General features: G+C 37.9%; 2 protein-coding genes across 4 annotated transcripts; one reads left to right on the top strand and one right to left on the bottom strand.

Moving 5' to 3' along the window:
* Positions 1-2,300: 2,300 nt before the first annotated feature.
* Positions 2,301-20,772, bottom strand: LOC107699410 (SHC-transforming protein 2-like). Its single transcript, XM_016500649.1, has 16 exons — positions 20,696-20,772; positions 18,423-18,456; positions 16,527-16,579; positions 14,044-14,809; positions 10,935-11,020; positions 8,776-8,836; positions 8,554-8,673; positions 7,723-7,776; positions 7,563-7,614; positions 7,201-7,327; positions 6,115-6,292; positions 5,737-5,815; positions 5,108-5,275; positions 4,718-5,007; positions 3,781-3,946; positions 2,301-3,705 (listed from the first exon to the last, which is right to left on the bottom strand). The coding sequence occupies exons 1-15, from the start codon at positions 20,767-20,769 to the stop codon at positions 3,818-3,820; spliced, it is 2,271 nt and encodes a 756-aa protein (XP_016356135.1). The 5' UTR covers positions 20,770-20,772; the 3' UTR covers positions 2,301-3,705; positions 3,781-3,817.
* On the top strand, positions 20,236-21,547 carry LOC107699408 (cyclin-dependent kinases regulatory subunit 1-like). 3 transcript variants are annotated; one of them, XM_016500648.1, is made up of 4 exons: positions 20,236-20,451; positions 20,721-20,848; positions 21,217-21,282; positions 21,365-21,547. In XM_016500648.1, the coding sequence occupies exons 1-3, from the start codon at positions 20,387-20,389 to the stop codon at positions 21,258-21,260; spliced, it is 237 nt and encodes a 78-aa protein (XP_016356134.1). In that variant the 5' UTR covers positions 20,236-20,386; the 3' UTR covers positions 21,261-21,282; positions 21,365-21,547. The 3 variants fall into 3 exon arrangements, with proteins under 3 accessions (XP_016356134.1, XP_016356133.1, XP_016356132.1); XM_016500647.1 differs by having other exon boundaries at positions 21,217-21,295; XM_016500646.1 differs by having other exon boundaries at positions 21,217-21,547.
* The last annotated feature ends 335 nt before the right edge of the window (positions 21,548-21,882 follow it).

Below are 21,882 nucleotides of genomic sequence, written 5' to 3'. Positions count from 1 at the left end.
TAGAGGTTTCCTTTCCTTTTCAAATCAGAGTAATATTTCATGTAAAAATTAAAATGTGTCATGTCGATTGAATCTGAATTGTTCTTTCTTCTGTTAAAAAACAAAAGATGCTTCGCAGAATGTCCAAGTTGCTCTTTTCCATACAATGAAAGTGGATGGTGATACACTACTACCATTCAAAAGTTGATGTTTTTTTTTTTTTTTAAAGTAATGATACTTGAAACAAGGATGCATTAAATTCATCAAAAGTGACAGTAAAGACATTTGTAATGTTGCAAAAGATTTCAATTTCAAAAATGTTTATTGTTTATTATTATTTTGAATTATCTATTCAACAAAGAATTCTGAAAAAATGTATTATGGTTTCCACAAAAATATTTGGCAGCACAACTGGTTTCAACATTGATAATAACAAGAAATGTTTCTTGAGCCCAAAATTCAAGTATATTAAAATTATTTCTGAAGGATCATGTGACACTGAAGACTGGAGTAATGATGAAAATTCAGCTTTAAATCACAGGAATAAATTACATTTACAAATGTATTAAAATAGAAAATAGTTATTTTAAACTGTAATAACGTTTCACAATGTTACTGTTTTATTGTAATTTTGATCAAATAAATGCAGCCTTGGTGAGACTTCTTTTAAAAGCATAATAAATAAATAAATCTCATTGACCACAAACTTTTGAATGGTAGTGTACAATGCTAAGCTCTCAAAAAAGACAAAAAGCATTATAAAAGTAATCCATATGACTCGTGACCAACATTGCAAGTCCTGCATCTTTTAAACAATGACAACATTTTCATTTTGGGAGTACTGTCCCTTTAAAAACAAACCAAACATTTCCTTGTACTTTCCCCTTTCTGTTTAGTTTTATTGAGAATGCTTTTAGAGCATAGAGGAACAACATCTTAAGAAAGTGAAGTAAGTGGTTTTTAGTGGTGGCAAGGAGGTCTAGAATACCTGGAGAAAGTTATCCGTTAACATTCCCATTTATCTCAATGTCAGTTGCTAGACTGGAGCAAGAGCCCTGTAAGTATGTGCTTTGAAATATTGGTGATTTATATGTTGTTTGCAAAAACTCATGGCTACTTTTAAATGGCTGTCAGTGGATAAAGATGCTTTTTGGACCCAAATGGTACAGCTGCAGCATCTACCAGTAGGCACTAACTGAAATTTGCTAACTGGCTAAACCCTGACTCACTATTCCTCCTATTTCTGCCATATCCTAATATTGCTGAAAAAGTAAGCGCAGTATGTTATTCCAAATTCAGCTGCTGACATACTGTACACAAGAGCTTAAGTGAAACTAGGATGCAGTAAGAATGAATAAACCCTAAGTAAGTGGAAGGACGTTTTTGAAGTAAAAAATAAAAATATTTAAGGCACTGGAATCTTCTTTTTGGATAGTGGGGAAGACAAAGAAAATGTGTTTCTTTATACACTGTAGCGAGTCAAACTCTTCTTTTTATATAACCAGAATATTTGAACATTTATAGAGGCAGGTTTCTCCAGAAAGCAGCTTTTAGGTTGAAATAAGATGGTTTGACATTACAAACTACTTATTGAAATGTATAAATATGTTTGTGGTTGACTTTTGTGTGCAGATCAACAGCAAAAGTATATATATGAGGACTTTGAAGGTGCATTCAGTAGTTAGCTAGTGCTAGCATTGCTGTTCTTCGTGTACTTAGCCACAATGGGTGTTAAGCGCTTTTTCTTGTCATCAAATCTTTCCACTTTGTGTATGTCAGCATGGTTTGCACTTGTTTTTTTTTTCTTTGGTCGTACAGGTAGGAATTCTTCTGTTGTCTTCACTGGCAGAACACAATAATAAGTTTCACTGTCTAGTTTTCACTCTTAGCGTCACCAGACTACACTTAGCTACTAGCATATCTATAGGATTGTGAGGATTCTCTCAGACATTTTAGGGTGTGTTCACATTGTACACCAAAATTGCAGTCATCTGCATAAGAATCAGTGCAGTATGGAATTTTGCATGAGGGACGCATTAACGAATTAGTGTCAAAATTTTGTGGGAAAAATGTACGATTGTCAATAGCATAGAGATGTATGAAGCACATAAGTCATTTTTAAACCAAGCAGTTTTTTGTTGGTCAATGTGGCAAATCTGCATGACCAGAAACCCATTTGGGGAAATGTGTGCACAAATTTAAACAAATTTAATTATTTGGGCGAGTAGATTAAATAGAAAATCAATGAAAAGACGCAAATAGATGCGAATTCGCAATTTGATGTTCAATTCGCAAATTGCTGCTCAAAAAAATTTCAACTCGAGCGGGAAATTAGCATTATGCGTTGTCGCGCAAGCCAATCAGCGAAGAGTTTATTCACATGTCTGGTTTGATACGACTGGTTGTATCAGAAAATGGAGGAGAGCATTATTATGTTTTTATTCGCGCAAGTAATAAAAAAAACACCCCATGTGTAATCTAGAGTGAGTAACGTGATGCGAAAATTCACTTCGCTTTTGGTGTGCACACACCATTACACTCTCACATGAAATTCCTTATCGTACAGATTCCTATTGAAATGACTAGATTTCGCCCGCTAATTTTGCTGAACTTTGGTAAATGTCTCGCACCTTGAGGTGAAACATTTCCCCATGGAAATTTTGCATCGTATTCAAGATTGTTACGTAAATTGGCAGCTTGTTTGTCAGGTGGTAGTTGATCAGGTGAATGGATTCCTATAGAAATGACTGTACTTCACCTATGAAAATTCGCTGAACCTTGGCAAACGTGACCACATGGCTGAGGCTAAATATTTCCCAGCGCAGATTTAGCATCGGATTCAAGTTTGTACTGTTGCAAATTCGCCACATTTAACAAAAAAAGCTGCTTAGTTTGGCAGTGACCTCTGAATAAGCGGTGATTCATCCATCACTACACTATTGATAACGGACAGCAGACCTTCTTTGTTTTTGAATCTTACGTTTTGCTAATGTGACCGCTTTTATTTATTTATTTTTTTTTTTATTGGCACCAAATTACTGAATGCACCTTTAAACGAAACTGTGCACATTGTGGGCATTTGTTTGTGACTAAACACAGAAGAGAAATTGAATATTTTGAAGTATAATGCGTGTCTGAATCACTAAGTTTAAAAAAAGGGCAATATCACATGAGAACGACCCAAACGTTTGGTCCCGAGTTCATAAATTAAACATGTGCATTTGACACGACTGCATTAGTGCGACTGAGCTTATGAGCTTTATATAACGTCCTTAACAAATACTGCATCCTGAGAGCAAACCGTTGGTATGCACAACACAATGATGTCCAAAGTCTCAGAGGTGACCATCAGAGAAGATCAGAGCCACGGTTACTCAATACATCACATTTAGAAACAACAGCTCACTGACGACGAGCGCTCGTATGGATGTAAAGGATAAGATGGTTTGTCTCATGTGTTTCTCCTAAGTTCACATTTCAGGCTATGCCAAGAACAATCAGCTGGGAAACTCAGTGATCACAAGCACTTTATTTCCCAATGCCAAACTCTCAGTTGGGGTCTTCTCAGTTGAAGAAGGAGTTGGTTGAGCAAGACATGCTGAAAGCTGTTTGTGGTCAGTGCCGAAGGAACAGCGATATCCCACAAGTCCCAGTGGAAGCTCAGAGTCTGTTTAAGGCAATAGTGTGGGGCCTCTAGATTGGCGGCACAGGTGACGGCTATGCACCCTAAAAAAAACAAACACAATACTATAAATCACCCAACCAAAGAGCTTTGATAATCTGTAGAAACATGCTGCAAACCTCTTATCATGTACTCTAAATGGGCTTCAAATGGAGGTCAGTTCTTTCTGCAGACCACCTGCTGGAGGTGTAACTCGCTCTCTGCTGCAACAATCGGCAGCTTGTTTGTCAGGTGGTAGTTGATCAGGTGGCTGATGCTCTCGAAAAGCATGTCTTTAGTCCGAACCTAATGAAAAATTAAATTAAAATTAAAAACAAAGATCATATAAGTAAAATGTGAATTCTTGTGGTTTAAGGGTGTTTTCATAATTGGTTTGATGGTTCAAAGTTTGATTATTTGGCTTTGCGAACTCAACTTTTTCATAATAATAATAAAAATAATTTTTAGAATGTTCTCTTATTTTCTTTCGTTTTAAATTATTTGTAACTATTTTTAAATTTTTCACTTTCATTTTTAGCACATGTATCTGTTCATCAAGTTTTTATTTTGATCATTTTTTAAAAATATTATATTATTTCAACTTTATTTTCACTGACCTTATCGCTGTATTATGTATGTGCTATTCAAATAAAAATATTTTTAGCAATAATAATAAAAATTCCTTTTTTTATTTTTCACTCTTATCTTCAGCATTTTCATCTGTCATATTTTTGTTATTTTTTATTTTGTTATTTTTTCTAAAATAATATAATTGCTATATAAATATTAACATTTATTCATATTATTATTATCATCACCAGCAGAATTATGACAGTCAAGCACTCATTAATAGTCATTAACTTGCGAATCAGGCTGGATTGCTTTCATACCAGTTGCAAAATATACTTTGATTCCACACCTTTACACCATACCCCTGATCCTCCTTTTGAAGAGAACTTGGGGGTTTCATTGATTATATTGTGAGTTGGGAAACAGCCCTGGAAACCCAACTCTGACATCAAACTAGCTCCTCATCAAAATCTACAGTATGAAAACTGAGCTTGAAGCACCACTCACCACTCCTTCAGGATCCACCAACAGCAGATGTTTGGGAAGCCCGCACTGCATCCCAGTCAGCACATACTGGCCCGGGTTAGTGGCGCTGTCCCGCACCAGAAAATCTCCATCTCGGCCCAGCAGATTCTCTGCGTCCCTGCGGCTCATGCGGCCGTGATACCACATCTCCCGCCGCAGCTGGTCCTCTGTGGGGGCCACGGGGGCCCGGCGCCATGGGGGACTCGGCCACTTGTCCTCCAATACACAAACTCCACTGGCCTCGTGTAGACGCAGGGCGTCCTCAAACGGTCCTGTGAGGTTAAAAACAGTTGGATTTGTAGGATGAAATGACTTGAACACATTAATCAAACATATATATTCTGATAAAACAGTCATTTGTTGTGGACTCACTCATATCAAAAATGTCTTTCTTTGGACTCTCGGGTCTACGTCCTCCTCGGGCATCCGCTGAGGCCTCCATGTTGTCCAGATTCTGGGTGTTTACGTACAGGTGTTCCTCGTAATCGTGGCTACCTGGAGGATGATCGTCTGCTCGCAGGTAACCATCGGAAGTCAAACCTACAAAAGTGGCCAAAGAAAAATAAACAGATAACTAAACTTCAAAATAAAGGTTCTTTATTAGCATTAATGTATCCATGGAGAACCTTTAACATCTATAGAACCTTTCTGATGCAAAAAAAACGTTTCTTTAAGTGGATAAAGGTTCTTCAGATTATTAAAATGATCCTCACACAAAGAAAAAAAAATGGTTCTTTTAAGGACTGTTCACTGAAAGATTCTTTGGGGAACCAAAATGGTTTTTCTATGGCCCTTCAGGAACAGGTTTGGACACCCCTTTTCTATGGCATTGCTGCAAAAATCCTCTTTTGGAACCTTTATTTTTAAGAGTGTAATTAACTAAGCAATTAGTAGGGAACATCTGGAATATCAGACCTAGTCAAAGGCTCAGAAATCACTTCAAAGCACCAAAACATCAGACGAGTAACATAATACTGATGATTAACCACCAGGCGTCTCACTTGAGCTGTCCCAGTGCACTTCATAACACAAGTGGGTGGCAGGGAGGCTGCCTGCATCTCTTTTGGCCGGTGACCCCATCTGAAAAAAATAAGCACAGGTCTGAGATCAGGCTTTGTTCCAGGCATGAGTACAGCACACTTGTATATATAAATATATAAAGATGATGATAGATAGATAGATAGATAGATAGATATTTGCTATTTGCCTGAAGCAATAATGCTAACACCACTCTTAGTTTATTAAAAACTAAAGAAGTTTATTAAGACCAGCCTTAGTGAATTCTCTCCACAAACCACTTCATGCTGTTCATGACACACATAAAGGCAGCAATAAAAATCCACAGACATCTATAATAAAGTCTACATAATAAAGTTTACCCGAGCGGTTTTGCTCTGTGGTTGCGTATGGACGTGACCCAGTAGGCCCGCAGGAGGCCTGAGCCTAGAGTCCACCACTCCCCCCACAGGAGGCTCCTTTCCTGGTATGCTGTTGTAGTAATCGTGCTCAGATGATTCCTCGTCATCACCCCATGCCGACTCCTCTGTTCGTATGGTCCTAACCATTAAATAAAGCTATTTAGCATCTTAGTGATCAGTGAAAAAATAAATGTATATTTAATATGAATATATAAATCATAAATATATTTTAATTCGGTAACAGAAAACAGTTTATCTAGTAGTAGCTACTTAAAGATTGACAATAGGTTTAATGATTATAAAGCTGAGGTGACATCTGCCGTTGTTCTGAGTGAGCAAAATCCAGTCATTTTAATAGCAATTGGGAATTGGGAATGATTTCCCCACGGGTTCAAGTTGGTCACGCAAATTCACCAAATTAACCAAATTAACCAACAGAAAGCTGCTTAGTTTGAAAGTGACTTTTGTGTGAGATGTGCTTTATACATTGCTACACTGTTGACAATAGACATTTTTTTGTCTGTGAAATTTCACTAATGTGACCGCACCTTTAGATTTTGATATTGTTAGCTTAGCAACATGCTAACAGCACACAGAACTGTTGCCTTAGTAGAGCGGTTCACATGAGTCACATTACTTCTATTTTGGTTAGGATGCTGCCTATATAGGGAAGTAGACTACAAGGCAGCCCACTGTGTTTTGGAACACAGTTTATAGTAAAGACAAGAAAGCACATGCAACAACTATGATTTGAAACAGACCAAAATGAAAGAAATTATCCATTACTGATGTGACACTGAGCAGTCGTGTGGTTTCTGAGAGCCCCTTAAATTAATTTAGCTTTAAATAACGGCCTGGAATCAAAACAGAATGGCTATATGAAACACAAGCCATGTGTATCCTGTTTCAACCTTGCGAAAGCTGCTCAGATCTGAAGCTCAACATTAACTGCAGGTGAAACTAGGAACTACCACCATTTTCATGTTGTGATGCATTCAGAAGCCCAAACAGACAATATGGTTTATGCGAAAATATGTAAAATCTCACCTATCCATGGTGGGAATGGCTTTGGGCGGGCTGTGTAGGTACTGTTTGAACTGCAGTTCAAAGGCCTGGCCGATGGTACTGATCACATTCTGGGCGAGACCGTCGCAGCACTCCAGGATGTGACATGCTAGAGGGACGAGAAAAAGGTAACATTGTTCACATGTGAGAAATCTAGCCAAAATAATATGTAACACAAACAAGACAGAAAATCAAATTGAAATAGGATTCTTTGCATAATATGCATGAACAATCAAATATAAAATGAATAAAATATTTTTAAAATGTATATATAAATCTAAAAATAAATACGCATACAAATAAAATGTATTTAAAAATTAATCTAATAATTAAGATAAAAATACCTCTTTGATTGACAGGGTCTTTGGCTACATAAGCGACGTAATCTGGTGTATCCTGCAACACAAGATGAAATCAGAGTGAGAATCCGGTGGCATTTGTTAATTGAGAGGAAAATGGTAAGAGCAGAAAGAAGAGGCATTAAACATGCAGAAGAGGCCTCACCGAGTCTCCACCAGAAGCGAAAGATATGGACTGCATGGGGTGATGGGCAATCACCTACGTAAAGAGATGAGAGTGAGAAGATGTGGTGTTTCAATTCAAATCAATATTCAGCACTTATAAAAAATAATTATCTGTCAAGGAACTACAAGAGTTCTGAAGCTACATAAAGGGGCAATATCTTTTTAAATAAATAACTATCTAATAATATATTTCATAATTTAATCCTAGCCCTAATTTTCTGGCACAAAAGCAGTAAGGGTTTTGATGAATTAACTCAATTAGTCAGACTTAACCGACAAATGTATAACTAAATTTAAAGGGGTCATATGGTGTGATTTAAATCGTTTCTCCGATCACAAATGCAGACATGGTTTATGTTTACGCGGCGTGATGCAACGCAACGCGTGAAAAGACAGTATAATTCATTATAATCCATAATTATGTCCCCACTGGATGCAACAAATGCCTCATTATAATGGGTTTTATTGGTTTTGTCTTGTCGCTCCGGGACACGGTATCACAATATGGTAAGGGGCGTAACATTTACGTCACGAGTATGTGGAAAATAATGTGTTTTTTGAACCTTAAACCGCATAAACATTTTATTACACTAAATACACAAAATAATGTTCTTTTTAGCAACATCATATGACCCCTTTAAGCAGCTTAGTCAAAACAGAGAACTCTTTACTACTGTGCTGCTGAGGAACAAATTTATGAACAAATCTGAATCTATTCATCCAAACCAACTAAATCATTAAAATGAATCAAACTTTCCAAAGCTACACAAGTGAGAAAAGTTGTTTGTTCTGATATGATTTGGAGGCCAACCTGTCGTGTGGTGGGGACGAGTAGACTCAAGCCGTCAATGGAGATGTTGACACCGATGCTCATTCCAGCAAAACGCAGGTTACTCTTCCCCATGATAGACTGGAGGTTTTTATTGGTGGCCTAAAATGGGCAGCAAAACAAACATTTGAATGTCACTACATTTTCATTATTTAGGCTTAATAATAAAAAAAATGACAAGACAATGATCATTTTCTCTCTTACTTTCTTCTTCCAGGCAGCTTTTCCTCCGGGTACAACTTCACACAACCTGTTGATGGACTCCCTGTGTTCACACACACATTTACAAAGATAAAGAGAACTATTAGAGTGGTATTACCAGATATCGCAATCTCACATATCTGGAAAACCCATAATAAACAATTTCCCATGTGTATCAGTGTGACCACAGTTTGAAAATGAATGAGGAATGAGTGTGAGTCTAAGAATAATGCTTTTTCAAACCAGGTCAATAAAGAGGGACTCAGTGTATTTTAAGTGCATAAAATAATAAACAGATAATAATAATAAAAAACAAAGAAACAAAGCAAAGAAAAAAAGGCAAAACCAACCAAAATGCAATAAATAATTAAACAAACAAACAAATACATACATGTATGTAAATTAAACAGAGCAAAAACTGCAATAAAGCACACCAAACAAAACAAAACAAAATAAAAACAAAACAAAACACAAAGAAACAAACCAAAAGGCAAAACAATAAATAAACAAAGCAAAACAAAAAACTAATTCTAAAATTGTTGAAAACACTTTTGAAAACCCCTAAACCTGGGCAATAGTGATGGACACCTAAACACGTCTAATCAAAACTGTGTCATTTGTGAAACCATATCAATGGCCGTGGAGCGTTTGGCACAGGGGCACAGGGGCACAGGGGCACAGGGGCACATGGGTTGTGAGGTCAACAGCAAACTGAGTGACTTCGAAACACCAGCGTACTATCAAATAACCCATTAATATTTTAAAAGTGCCAAGGACTTTTCAGGGAAAGATTTGCAGTTCAAAGTGTTATTTTAATAATTTTCATTTGGGTGTTTTTGTTGCAAGATTATGCGCCTGCGTGTGTTTTGCTTCTTGGATCTTATAAAAAATAGCTCACTGGCCACACTACATGACAATGACAAATGAGAGAGCCCACCCACACTCCCTCTTTCCCCGGAGCGCCGCAAATCAGCTGATTTACAAGCCATCCGTTTCTGCTGCAAAATAGATTCTGGCTAAATATGCAGCCTGTTCCAAGCATTCCCATTATAACCATTATAATGTCATAACAGACTGCCGCTCTCTACTCAAAACAATCACTCTTCTCCAGTCCTCCGTGTTTATCAACTAACTCCACCCCATGCAGTCTGCATCATCTTGGGCCCCAGTAGGCCTCCTCAGTCAGTGGGAGCGGTTAATAATACATGGCTGTATCACTCCGTCTCCATCTCGCCTGTGCTATCTCCACTTTAAGCCCATCGTGGGCCATGGGGTTCGGGTTACTACTGATCGATGAGCAAGGGCAGGGAGACGGACTCCGCTGTTGCCCTTGGGAATCTGGAGCTCCGCCCCACTGTCCCCTACAAGAATGCACATGCTTCTACACACATAAATAAATATATACATAAGAACTAATGCAAGCTTGCTGACATATGAATGCACACTTACATACATGCAAACATGATTTGGCACACCAAAAATTAGCTGCAAAATGATAATCTATTGCTTCTGTGGAAAGTATATCACTCAAAAACAGCATAATGTTCATTCGTCAATTTATAAACAGAAAACATTCAAAATCATTCTCAAAAACAAAACTAAACTAAACAAAAAGTTACAAACATGGAAGCTGAGATATTTGTGATTTAAAAAAAATAGAAAACGCTAAAATAAACTAAGCAAAGAAAATAATAAAACAAATACATATGAAATAAACAGAGCAACATCAAATAAAATAATAAAATAAAATACAATTGCGAGTTATAATAGTTAGAAAATTCTAAAATAAAAAGTCTGAAAATTGTAAACTAAACTAAAAGAAAATACAAAAAAAAGAAATAAATAAAAGAATAATACAATTAAATTAAATAAAAATCAAGGAAATTGATTCAGATCAGCAAAGCAAAAATCAAAAATCAAAAACAAAAAGCAAATCAAATCAAATCAAATCAAAACAAAACAAAAAGAGGTGAGGAGCGTAATAAAACACAAATCTAAATAATAATAAAAAAAATAAAAAAAACAATAAGCAGAGTGAACCAAAATAATAACATCATTTTGGGGGGTGTGGAGGGGTATTTGTGTACAACTAAGAAACTACTAAAAATATTGTTCATACAACTTATCTAGGTTTAGCGCAATCCAAACAAAAACACTTTTACCTTGTGACATGCGTCCTAGTGCTGAAGTCCAAAGATCTCATTGATTTCAGAACCTCAATGCAGCCCATTAGAAAATAAAAAGAAAACTAGGCCGCTGACATCTATCAAAAAAAAAAAAAAAAAAAAAAAAGAAAAGAATCATTTGTTTTAATTTCCCAGAGGTCATCATTGATTCATGGAAATATGAATCTAATTCCTGTTGGCTAGAGCCAGAGTCAATGATTTAGTTGCTGAAAACAAAAGCAACAATTGTCTCTCTCACACACACACAAGGATAGTTTAAGCACATTCATGGCAGCAGGGTGCATCCAGTGTTGCATACGCACCTTTAGCGTAATGGCGCATAATTACAGATAAATACTAAGTGTATAATTTCAGCAAGACAGCTTGTTCTCAGCAGTTCTGAAAAAGACGGCATAATAGCTGTGCTGGGGAAGGTAATTACTGCAAAGTGTGAGGAGATTGACGGCAATAACCGCATCATGGCTGGTGGGGGTGGACTGGGTAAGAGGTATTACTGCATTCTGGCCCTTCTGGGATGTGGAAAGTGCTCTGACGAAGGTGTAGGGGAATATCCATTTAGCAGTTAGTCACTCACTAATGCGTTCAAAAGGGTCGCAGGAACATTGCGCAAGATGCCCACCCCCACACTGACAGTGCGACACATGTCTGAATAACAGTGTTTGTGGTTACGGATGCTTAGAGAGGATAATCCCAGATCATTTTTGTTGTCTTAGGCTTGGTAAAGGATTTCGGAGGCTTACACCCACCTCGACCCAAAGCACAGATCATGTGGCCTACAGTTGAGTCAAAGTGGTTACCCTAGTCATTACAGTTAGAAACATAAGTTGGAGTAAAGCACTAACTTAAAGAGATAGGTAACAGCACTGGAGCCCATTGACTTCCAGAGTATGTTCCACAGAATAAAGTCATACAGTTTTGAAACGACATGAAGGTGAGTAAATGAACTAATTTTGAACTACTGAGTGAACTAAAACTTTAAGACACTAGTTCTTGCTGTTTTTGTTCCTGAAATCAACATCCTCTGTGTTTTCTTCTTCAGCAAATATAAGAGAGCTTTGGGGAAGTCCCAAGAACTGGTTATGAATTTGAAACTGTTCTGTATGAATATAGATCAGTCGCTGGAACACTACATTCACGCTTTCTGCACTCACTCCTTTTGTCTTAAAGGGACAGTACACCCAAAAATGAAAATGTCCTAATTTACTGACTCTTATGTTGTTCTAAACCTTTCTTCTTACTTCTCTCGAACACACACACAAGATATTTGTTTAAACAACAAAAGAACTGCTTGTTTATACAATAAAAGTCAATGGGGTCCAAAATAAATAACATAACATTTTTGTCTTAACACCAGCCCATTTCTTTCCAAGCGAGCCATTGCAGAAATCTTAACTAGATTAGCCGGCAGCGGGAAGTCTTCAATCAAGTGTGATTAGACTTCTTTCTTTTATATTTTACTGAAACTCTCCTGCTTCCTCTTCTTCTCAAAGACCTCACTGACTCTCCTCATAGCAAAAAATAAATAAATATCACAATAATACACCATCCACCACTACAACATGTGACATCACTGAATGATGTTTATCACTTGATCACACCTATTTCACCTAGTTCACACCTAAGACAGGGAAGGCACATGAAATGTTTGCACTGGAGGAAATGACCAGTGAGGTTATATATAAGGAGAAACTTACAAAATCTGTGGGGGCTGCCTTTAAATTTCTGTTTCTTGTAGTCTTCTGTTCTTAGAAAGTTATTTTGTTCTCATCTAGGAATGACTCGATTTAGTCTAATCTTGAAGAAACAACTTATTCACCAATGTAAATACAGATTGGTCTTTTTTTTAAAAGACTTTGAATGCTTTTACGTATCTAGCCGCTAGCATTTCATCGCCACAGTAAGATGAACAATAGAAGAAAATGCAGGCCTAATCTAAAATATCTTTGTTTGTGGCGTACCAACGTGCCACAGCGTTATTTGCCAAACAGCCCCCCCTCCATGCCTGTTTCCTCTGCAACACATGTGATACAAATGACTGTGATTAAATGTAATTGAATAAACGAATGAATGGTGCCAGTGTAATGCAATTAAGGAGTGTGCGCAGGCCTAGTCTGGGCTGTTGGAGAGAGGGTCGTGTGGTTACAACACACGGCGGGGTGGAAGAGAGTGCAGGGTGGAGGGGTGAGAAACTGGGTTGAGGGAGGATCGCTGTTATTGACGTCAAATAGTCTGCCAACATTTGTAACCCTTGATTCACCAAGATGCAGCCCAGAGCAGAAGATACTGGCTTATAACCACAACATCTACCAAACTGCAAGAGTAGTTAGCCTTTAGTAGTTGGTTAGCCTATTGTCAAAATGTTATTACAGACATTTCTAGCAAAAGTAAACAAAGAATCAAGCATATTGTGAATAAGTTTTGAATGTTTTTATATTCAACATGAGCTAAAAAAAAAGGTCATATTGAACATTCTACCTTAACTTTAATTGCAATTTCATTATTATTCCTAAGCGAAAACACATGCAAATAAGGATCTGTATTGAAGGGAAAATTCAGGAATTGCACAAAAGTCCATCTTGGGATCAAATATAAATTTTATGAACAGCCATCACTCATCTTCAGTCATAAACAATAAGACACCCCTCCGCCTCCCTTCAATTCTAGTTTAGTTGTTTACATCTGCAGTTTGTATACCCACGCCTGCCCCCTGCTCTGATGCAGTCGCTGTACCACACAAAGCAATATATCTGGATGAAATTATATATTCCTCCTTTCTCCTCAAGCAATTGCACCCTGACATAACCAATACACTGCAGAGAATAGAGCCCCATTGTTCTCATATCATAAGCAGTTTTGCCTGAACTCAGCTTCTGAAAGGACAAGATGTTGCAGTTGTTTATACAGTAAGCTGCAAGGGGATTTCAAGTCATATAGCTCTCAGCTTCTTCAGAGCTGCATAAGATGGTGCAGTGAATGTAAATGAATGACTATTGATAATGCTACAGAGTTGACACCGCTGCAGAGCTGCAAAACAACATTAGGCGGAAAGCACGTGAGATTTCGAGATGATAAGTAGGTGACTCACCCTGACGATGTACGAAGCCCCCGTGCTGCTGATCTTTTTGTCTGGGTGCAACCACCCCTGCGAGGGCTTGTTGATGAAGCTGCCCTTCTGGGTGAAGTTATCTCCCAGCCACATTCCCTCCACCCTGGTCCTCCGGTTCATCCCGGTCCTGAAGCTCCCAGAGCTCCCTGGACTCCCCTCAGTGGCCCCTGTGCTGGACTCTCTTGGACTGGCCCTCTGCCTCCTGGCGGCCTGTAGGGAACATGGGCCCACACAAACAGGGTCACAGGAGTTGAACACAGCTGCAAGACTAGCCACGGGACCACTGGCGGCAACCGCCCCCCCTGAAGCTGCAGCAGGGGAACTATTGGTCGGAGGCACTCTGCTGGAATCCTTGCTGGAATTGGAGCTGGAGCTGCTATTGGACGGGCTACGACTGAGCAATGAATTAGAGAACTTCCAATGGGGCATCTTAGGAATGAGCGTGCAGAAAGTGGTGGTGCTGTCCTGCTCGCCGTCCAGCCCGGGTGAGTCAGCCAGCACCTGGGCCGAAGGCGGAGGAAGGGCAGCAGTCTCCAGGGGTGGCAGCTCCAAGCCAGGTGTGGATGAGGAGGCCACCGGCGTGGCCACCATCTTCCCGCTCATGGCTAGGCTCTGCATCAGGTCGTCGGAGGTGGTCACAGAGTCGTTCCGGAAGCGGCCATACTTTGGCTTAAGTAGCATGCCCGGAGGAGCGGTCCAGAGCGGAGAGGACAGTGGGGGGAAGAGGGAGGGGAAGGGGGGATGGCTAGGGAAAGGGAAAAGGAAAAGGAAAAATGCAGAGGAAGCAAAGGAGAAATCCACAAGGTTCTGTGCGGACTGAGTCTAGCCCTGCGTCCTCTCTGTCTCTCTATGCATTCTGACAGTTGCTCTGTCCCTTACTGTGGCTTGCTTAATCCCTCCCTCTCTTCTTCATTCCCTCGCTCTCTTTCTCTCTCAGCCCAGCTTCCCCCACTCTCTTGATGATGTCAGTGTTATGGTCTGTCTATTAGCTCTGCCCAAACCCAGCTGCGTTCAGGCTAATGCACATCTGCCCGAGCACCTCCTTATAGCATCTTGCACTTATTAACCTACACACAATCTGATACATACAAAGCCATTCAGTCCTGCAGCTAGCTACCATACTTTCTCCTTTCCCAGCTTAGGCTGATTCCTCAGAAAGGTGTAAACACTGTGGTGCTATCAAAACATTACTATTTTTTTTTAGCATCCCGACAACTGGCTCAACAGGAAAATACTGGTGTGAGTCTAAAATATCAATTATTTTACTAGTTCTGTTTGTTGAGGCTAGTAGTGCATAAATGACACATTTCACTGTTTATGCCATGAGATGAAGTTTTAGCTTGTTAGCATAGCTCTGATATTCCCTGCTGGTGAATGTTGTAACTACATTGTTTGGCAGCAAAAACCTCTTTCTCCGTAGCTATCACTAATAATTTGTTACATTATAGTAGATGTTTTATAGGTACACAATTTCTTTTTGTAGAGAGCTTCAAGGGTAAGTTCACCCCAAAATTAAAAATGTCTCAGTGTGATTTTTTTTTTCATATATTGAAAGTCATTAAGGTCCAATGTTGTCTGGGCCCTAACATTCTTCGAAATATCTTCTTTTGTGTTCCACAGAAGAAAGAAGGGCATGAGGGTGAGTGAATGATGACAGAATATACATTTTTGGGTGAACTATCTTTTTAAAAACATGAAATTAGCTTATAGCTTTAATTATTTGTTGCCTTTCATATAACAGATCAGGATTTACACTGAAATGCTTTCTTTGGGATTTATATAGACATCAGTGATTAATTAAAGCAAAAAATAAAGACCTACTGTACAACATCTCAGATAGTAGCTTGATATTTACATTTACATTTAGTCATTTAGCAGACGCTTTTATCCAAAGCGACTTACAAATGAGGACAATAAAAGCAGTCAAAACTAACAAAAGAGCAACAATATATTAGTGCAAATGACAAGTCTCAGGTAGCCTAACTTAGTACACGTAGCAAGGTGTATGTATATATATACAGGGCTGTACAGTGCGACATATATGTCGCACGTGCTACAAAAAAACCATCTGCTTTAAAGCAATACCGGTTAAACATTTAATTCACGTGCTGTTCTGCATGCGCTTTTTTTGATTGTCTGATTGATTTAGCGTCTAATACTGTCAAAAACACACAAGGTTTACATATAAACACAGTTGGTTATGTCTAAAATTAAAGTAAACAGTTGAGAGAGAAACGCGTGAAGCTCTTAAAGGGACAGTAGCTACTAAATATGCTGCCTCCTGTCATTAAAGGGATAGTTCACACACACAAAAAAAATATATATATATATATATATATATTATACACACACACATATACACATGATACATGATACACAGCATACATACAGTATATGAGTGCTCAAGATGTCAATGCGTCATTTACACCAGTTATTATATAATAAATGAACTTTTTAAATACCTCATAACAGCATAACTGGCTTCTCCATTCACACAGAGTTCTTCATATTGCTGCTGGATTATAAAACAATTTTTGAGACTGTCTCTGGTCTGTCTCTCGCTGTTGAAGTCAAGAAACCATCTGAGTTGTCACATTTAAAGGACTTGCACAAGGCGCTGTGCCTGTTTGACAAATAATCTCTTCCTTTTACTCTGACGTCACTTTTTTCGCAACTGCCCAAAAAAGTAAATGCAAAGACTCCACAAGGCCAAATAAACAGGAAGCACTACTCTATATTCCGTTACCGTTGCCTATGTATACAGACTATTTTGGTGGAAACCTCAGTTTTGTGGTGTTGACAAAGCCTTTAGCTTGCTTTATGACTCACAAGTGCCTTTTTTTCAAGTGTTACATTTTCCTAAATCAACATCTCTTGGGTGACCTCTCAGAGGTGTTGTGCAGAGATTTTGTTGTTTTTTCCATTCGTTACACTACACATGTAGCTGGAGTAATTTTAGCTTCAAGAATGGGGTCACCGTGACCATTAGCAATTAGTGAGAGTGCACGTGCAGGGTCACGGTCTGGATCAATATCTTTGTTATGAACAAAACCACAGAGGAGAACATAAAAGCAAGACGAATGAAGAAAAAGAGAAAACAAGATTACTTCACTCATTTACTGTCTAGTTCTCCTCCGGGAGCCATAAATGCTCAGTTCTGGAGCACTCTGACCCTTTCTTCATATTTCACTGTTTCCCATAGGATGCACCTGTCTAATCTAATCTGATCTAATCTCAGATCTTAGATTAAGTAGATTTAGGGAGTTAAATATGAATTGTCACACTTCTCTAAAATCAACTATATAGATGGGATCTTCGACATGAGGTTCACCAAGGCGTACAGTGAGATCCCAAACTGCAAGATATACATATAAATATACACATATATATTATATATTTAATAAGAGCATAAAAATAATTTTATAACCATTTTATAACCATTATATAATAATTTTTATCACAGAAGCATTCTGACATAAGACAGTTACATATATTCCACAAGAGAAAATATCAACTTAATTTATACATATTATTTTGTTGAAAAGTTTGCATACCCTCGGATCGTACATTGCCGCCTCAAGCATTCACAGCATTGAAAAAAAATTACGATTTAATTTTTATATTTTTTTTATTTTAACTCTTATTTTAAAAAGTAGGGTTTGTAAAATTACATGTGCAATTGTACATTAATATGAATCTAAACACATTTCATTGATTTCTTTTTATTTGATATTGATTTTTTTTATTTTTAATTAAAACATTTTCAGATTTTTTTTTTTACTTTGAGACTAATACTATATTAATTGATTACAGCATTATCATTAGGCTAACAGCATATATTAACAAAAAATAAATAAATTTTAAAAAATCGTTGTTATGTGACCTCAATAATATTTGAGTTAATTAATGAATATCCTGTAAAAAGAAAAAAAAATAATAATAAAATCTGCATATTTACTACATTATTTTGTGTCAAAGTGGAAAATACAGTACTATTTTTTAATCTGATAAAAAAAAATATTCCTACTCAAACAGGCCTGTTTAAAAGTCACACGCACATAAATAGATCAATAGCACCCAACAGGTGACATTTACTACGAGTTCATTATCTGCTGTAGCATATTATGACATTAAACATCAAATTGTGGTCAGCGTGGGTGAAGGTGCTATATTAATATTTTCTTAAAAATACCACCAAATTAAAATACATCTTCCACATGTCAGACACATACCACATCCTCATATAAAGCATTTGCAGCAATGCATCACAAAATACTATTAGATTTTTTACTAAATATAGTCATGTGGAGATTAAAGATTAAAAATATAGTTAAAGAGGAAAGCCAATCATAACTCACCAAATGCTGTCTGCTGCAGGTTGCAATGCCAGCCCTACATCAAGCAGCAAAGAAAACATGCAAAAGTATTTATTTATATGTAGAGGAAAGCTAAAAGCACATAAGAGTCGAGAGGTGTGAAGTTTGAGTCCAGAGTGAGAGAAACCACTTGAACCAAACCAGGAACACACACCATCACACACCTCCTGCAATGACATGCCCAATCAGTTACTGGTTTTCTGGTCTAATGCACTTAACACAAATGTCAATATTTGCGAAGTTGCAAAATGCTTAAACACTGTATAAATGTAAGTGTTTCCAAACATGAAAATGATGATAATAATGGTGTATATTTTATTCTAACAGACTGTTATATATCGTAGCATTAAAACATGCACAAACACATTCCTCATTTGAATTCACATCTTGAACAAAAGGTATTACGTGTTACTTGTGAAACGGAAACTGTGTAATTCATTAACAAAAGAGTCACTGAAGTTAACCTTTGGTTAAAGTTCTAGCAAGCCTGATTTGTTTTTTTTAAACAACAGAGTACCACATAAAAAAGGAATACATCTGAAAAAAAATAAAATAAAAATCAGTGGAAGAAATGTGTTCAGAGAAAGTATGATCACTGGATAACACAACATGACACCAAAAACCACTATGTATACTGCATATATAAAATACAGACAGTAAAGAAGCTTTCTGATGCCTTGCTGCTCTGCTTGATTTTGTACTGCAACAATGTGCTTGTTGAAAAGGTCACAGGAACACTGTGGTCAAATCAGCAGCCATGACATTAAATGTTATACCATTTGAAAAAAAAAAAAAAAAGCAAACTTCTGCCACCTCAAACGACTCAATATGAAATGTGGTCATTTTTGTATTTTCGAACGTTCAAAAAGATAACTTACCCTGTCACGACTTTTCATGAACAAAGCTTGAAATACTAACAGGAACTTTATGATTTGGTGAAATCTTGTTAAAGCACTTCTTTCATACAAGAGTTGCTTAACTCATCCTTTTGACACATGGTCTCATTTTCTAGCTTGATAAACTTTTAGTTATGTGTTACGTCGGCGTTTTGCCCTTTGCAAACAGTATCGTGTGAATATCTTGTCACATCATTTTCTAGTAGCTATCCTTGCACTTTTCGTGTGAAGTTGTAGGTGGCTTTAAATGCTTGTGACAGAGTTATGACATATCTGTCAGAGTTATGACAGATATGACATTTAAATCATGACTATACTTGAAACTTCAGTGTTTTGTAATGTTTATTTCAGTGAAATACTATTCCCCTCAGACTTCCACTGGAAAAATAAGATTTTTATGAACTGAGGGACGGACGAAATTACTTTCTGTTGTAATGCAAACTTGTATTTGACCTTAAAATAAAAGTATTTTGGTTTACTGTATATTTGTAATGTTATAGCTATGTAAAACCCAGGATAATACTAATAATGTGAAGTCTATAATTTGCCGTTTGATCATTTGATGTCGATAGTGCTGTCAAAGACATTTTGGAGTAAAGAAAAGGTTAACACATTTACCACCGTCATATATCACAGAAGGTCATCAAAGAAAATTAGTGCATAGTCTAACTAGCCTATATAAAACACACTCTCTTAGCATAAACACCACCCTTGGGTTTCACACTTCTGTCCCACACTTATATGTTCACACGTTTAAACTCACCTACATAAAAAATAAAACCAACAAAGAAAAAAGCTCTACAGTTGAAAAGAAAAACATTTTCTTTGTCAAGGACTTAAACAAAACAAGGCCAGTAAATATCGAACTAGCGCTGTCAAACGCAACAGGCGTGCGTGGAGGGGGCGGGGCCTAAACGAAGAGCGGCTCACTCAGCCTATCAGAAGCGAGCGAGGGACCGTTTGAGTTCAAAACTGAAGCGGCGCCCTCAAGAAAACACCGTGAGCGAGCTTTCCGGGAGATTTCACTTTGGTTTTTAGCATTTAACCACAATGTCTTCATCGAAAAAGCAGATTTACTATTCCGACAAGTATTCTGACGAGGAATACGAGTACAGGTGAGGAATTTCACTCGTTTAACGGTTCACTTCACTTTCGAGTTAACGCGACACTTAATAATGACCGTTGTAATGACATTTGGCTGGGTCAGTTTAAAAAAAATATCTTTAAAACATCCGCAAGTGATTGAAGACGGTCTGTTTAAAATGTATTTTCCGAGTTCTGTCGTCCGAACAGCGTCATATTGCCTGACAGACAGTTTGAAGAGCTGTTAAGTATTAAATATTAGTTAGTCAAACTAACATGTTGTCCCTCTCCTTCCTCATAGACATGTTATGCTTCCCAAGCAGCTTTCCAAACTGGTGCCGTCCTCCCATTTAATGTCAGAGGAGGAATGGAGAGGACTGGGAGTCCAGCAAAGTCAGGGCTGGATCCATTACATGATCCATAAACCAGGTTAGTAGATACCTGGAGGCCAGGGCTGTGTTTAAAACAGGGCTGTCCAAACTCGGTCCTGGAGGGCCGGTGTCCTGCAGAGTTTAGCTCCAACCCTAATTAAACACACCTGAACCAGCTAATCAAGCGCTTACTAGGCATAGAAACTTCCAGTCAGGTGTGTTCAGGCAAGTTGGAGCTAAACTCTGCAGGGCACCGGCCCTCCAGGACCGAGTTTGGACAGCCCTGGTTTAAAACCTACTTTGACAGCTTAATTAACGTTACTGTCTAGGTAAGCAGCTCTGTAACTGGTGAATGAAATGTATCCACATGTCTACAAAAAGCTGCCTGTTATTCTTCTAAACCCTAATCCCACTCTTTCCGTACAGAACCTCACATTCTGCTTTTCCGAAGACCGCTTCCCAAGGAATGACATTTCAAGATTGTCATCGGAAGTTAAGCTACTTGGTTGACTCTGACCATGCATGTATTTCTTTCCATACGTTGTGATTTGTACATAAGTTTTATTATTTGCAGATCTATGGCAATGAAATGTTACTCCTCCTTCTCATCCCCCTTTCATTCGGAGATCTGATGGCAACAGGAGCATAAATAAGAGGGGAACGGGCTCCATCCTCCAAAGTGTTTTCTTTAGATCTGCACTTAAAGGGATAGTTCACCCAAAAATAAAAATTCTGTCATTTACTCACCTTGAAGTAGTTCCAAACCCGTATAAATTTCTTTGTTCTGCCAAACAGAAAGGGAGATATTTTGAAGAAAGTTTGTAACCAGGCTGTTTTGGGGCACCATTGACTTCCATAGTAGGAGAAAAAAATACTATAGAAGTCAATGGTGCCCCAGAACTGCTCTGTTTCCCACATTCTTCAGAATATCTTCCTTTGTGTTCTGCAGAACAAAGACATTCATACAGGTTTGAAACTACTTGAGGGTGAGTAAATGACGACAGAATTTTCATTTTTGGGTGATCTATCCCTTTAAGTTACGTCAAATAAGCTGGATGGTTTTTCAGGTCTAATAATCGCCCCTGTCCCGAA

The sequence above is a fragment of the Sinocyclocheilus anshuiensis genome, unplaced genomic scaffold, assembly GCF_001515605.1.
Source record: "Sinocyclocheilus anshuiensis isolate Anshui unplaced genomic scaffold, SAMN03320099.WGS_v1.1 scaffold766, whole genome shotgun sequence".
Taxonomy (NCBI): Eukaryota; Metazoa; Chordata; class Actinopteri; order Cypriniformes; family Cyprinidae; genus Sinocyclocheilus; species Sinocyclocheilus anshuiensis.
The sequence above is the reverse complement of the archived record's forward strand: the minus strand, read 5'-3'. Positions and strand labels throughout refer to the sequence as shown.

Excerpts from the sequence above, each read along its gene's own strand:
- LOC107699408 (XM_016500648.1), top strand. The coding sequence starts at position 20,387 with ATGTCTTCATCGAAAAAGCAGATTTACTATTCCGACAAGTATTCTGAC. Across the intron at positions 20,452-20,720 it reads GACGAGGAATACGAGTACAG|ACATGTTATGCTTCCCAAGC; the intron begins GTGAGGAATTTC and ends CCTTCCTCATAG. Across the intron at positions 20,849-21,216 it reads TTACATGATCCATAAACCAG|AACCTCACATTCTGCTTTTC; the intron begins GTTAGTAGATAC and ends CTTTCCGTACAG.
- LOC107699410 (XM_016500649.1), bottom strand. The coding sequence starts at position 20,769 with ATGGGAGGACGGCACCAGTTTGGAAAGCTGCTTGGGAAGCATAACATG. Across the intron at positions 16,580-18,422 it reads CCTGCAGCAGACAGCATTTG|CAGCAATATGAAGAACTCTG; the intron begins GTGAGTTATGAT and ends TTTATAATCCAG. Across the intron at positions 7,328-7,562 it reads AGACCCTGTCAATCAAAGAG|CATGTCACATCCTGGAGTGC; the intron begins GTATTTTTATCT and ends TCGTCCCTCTAG.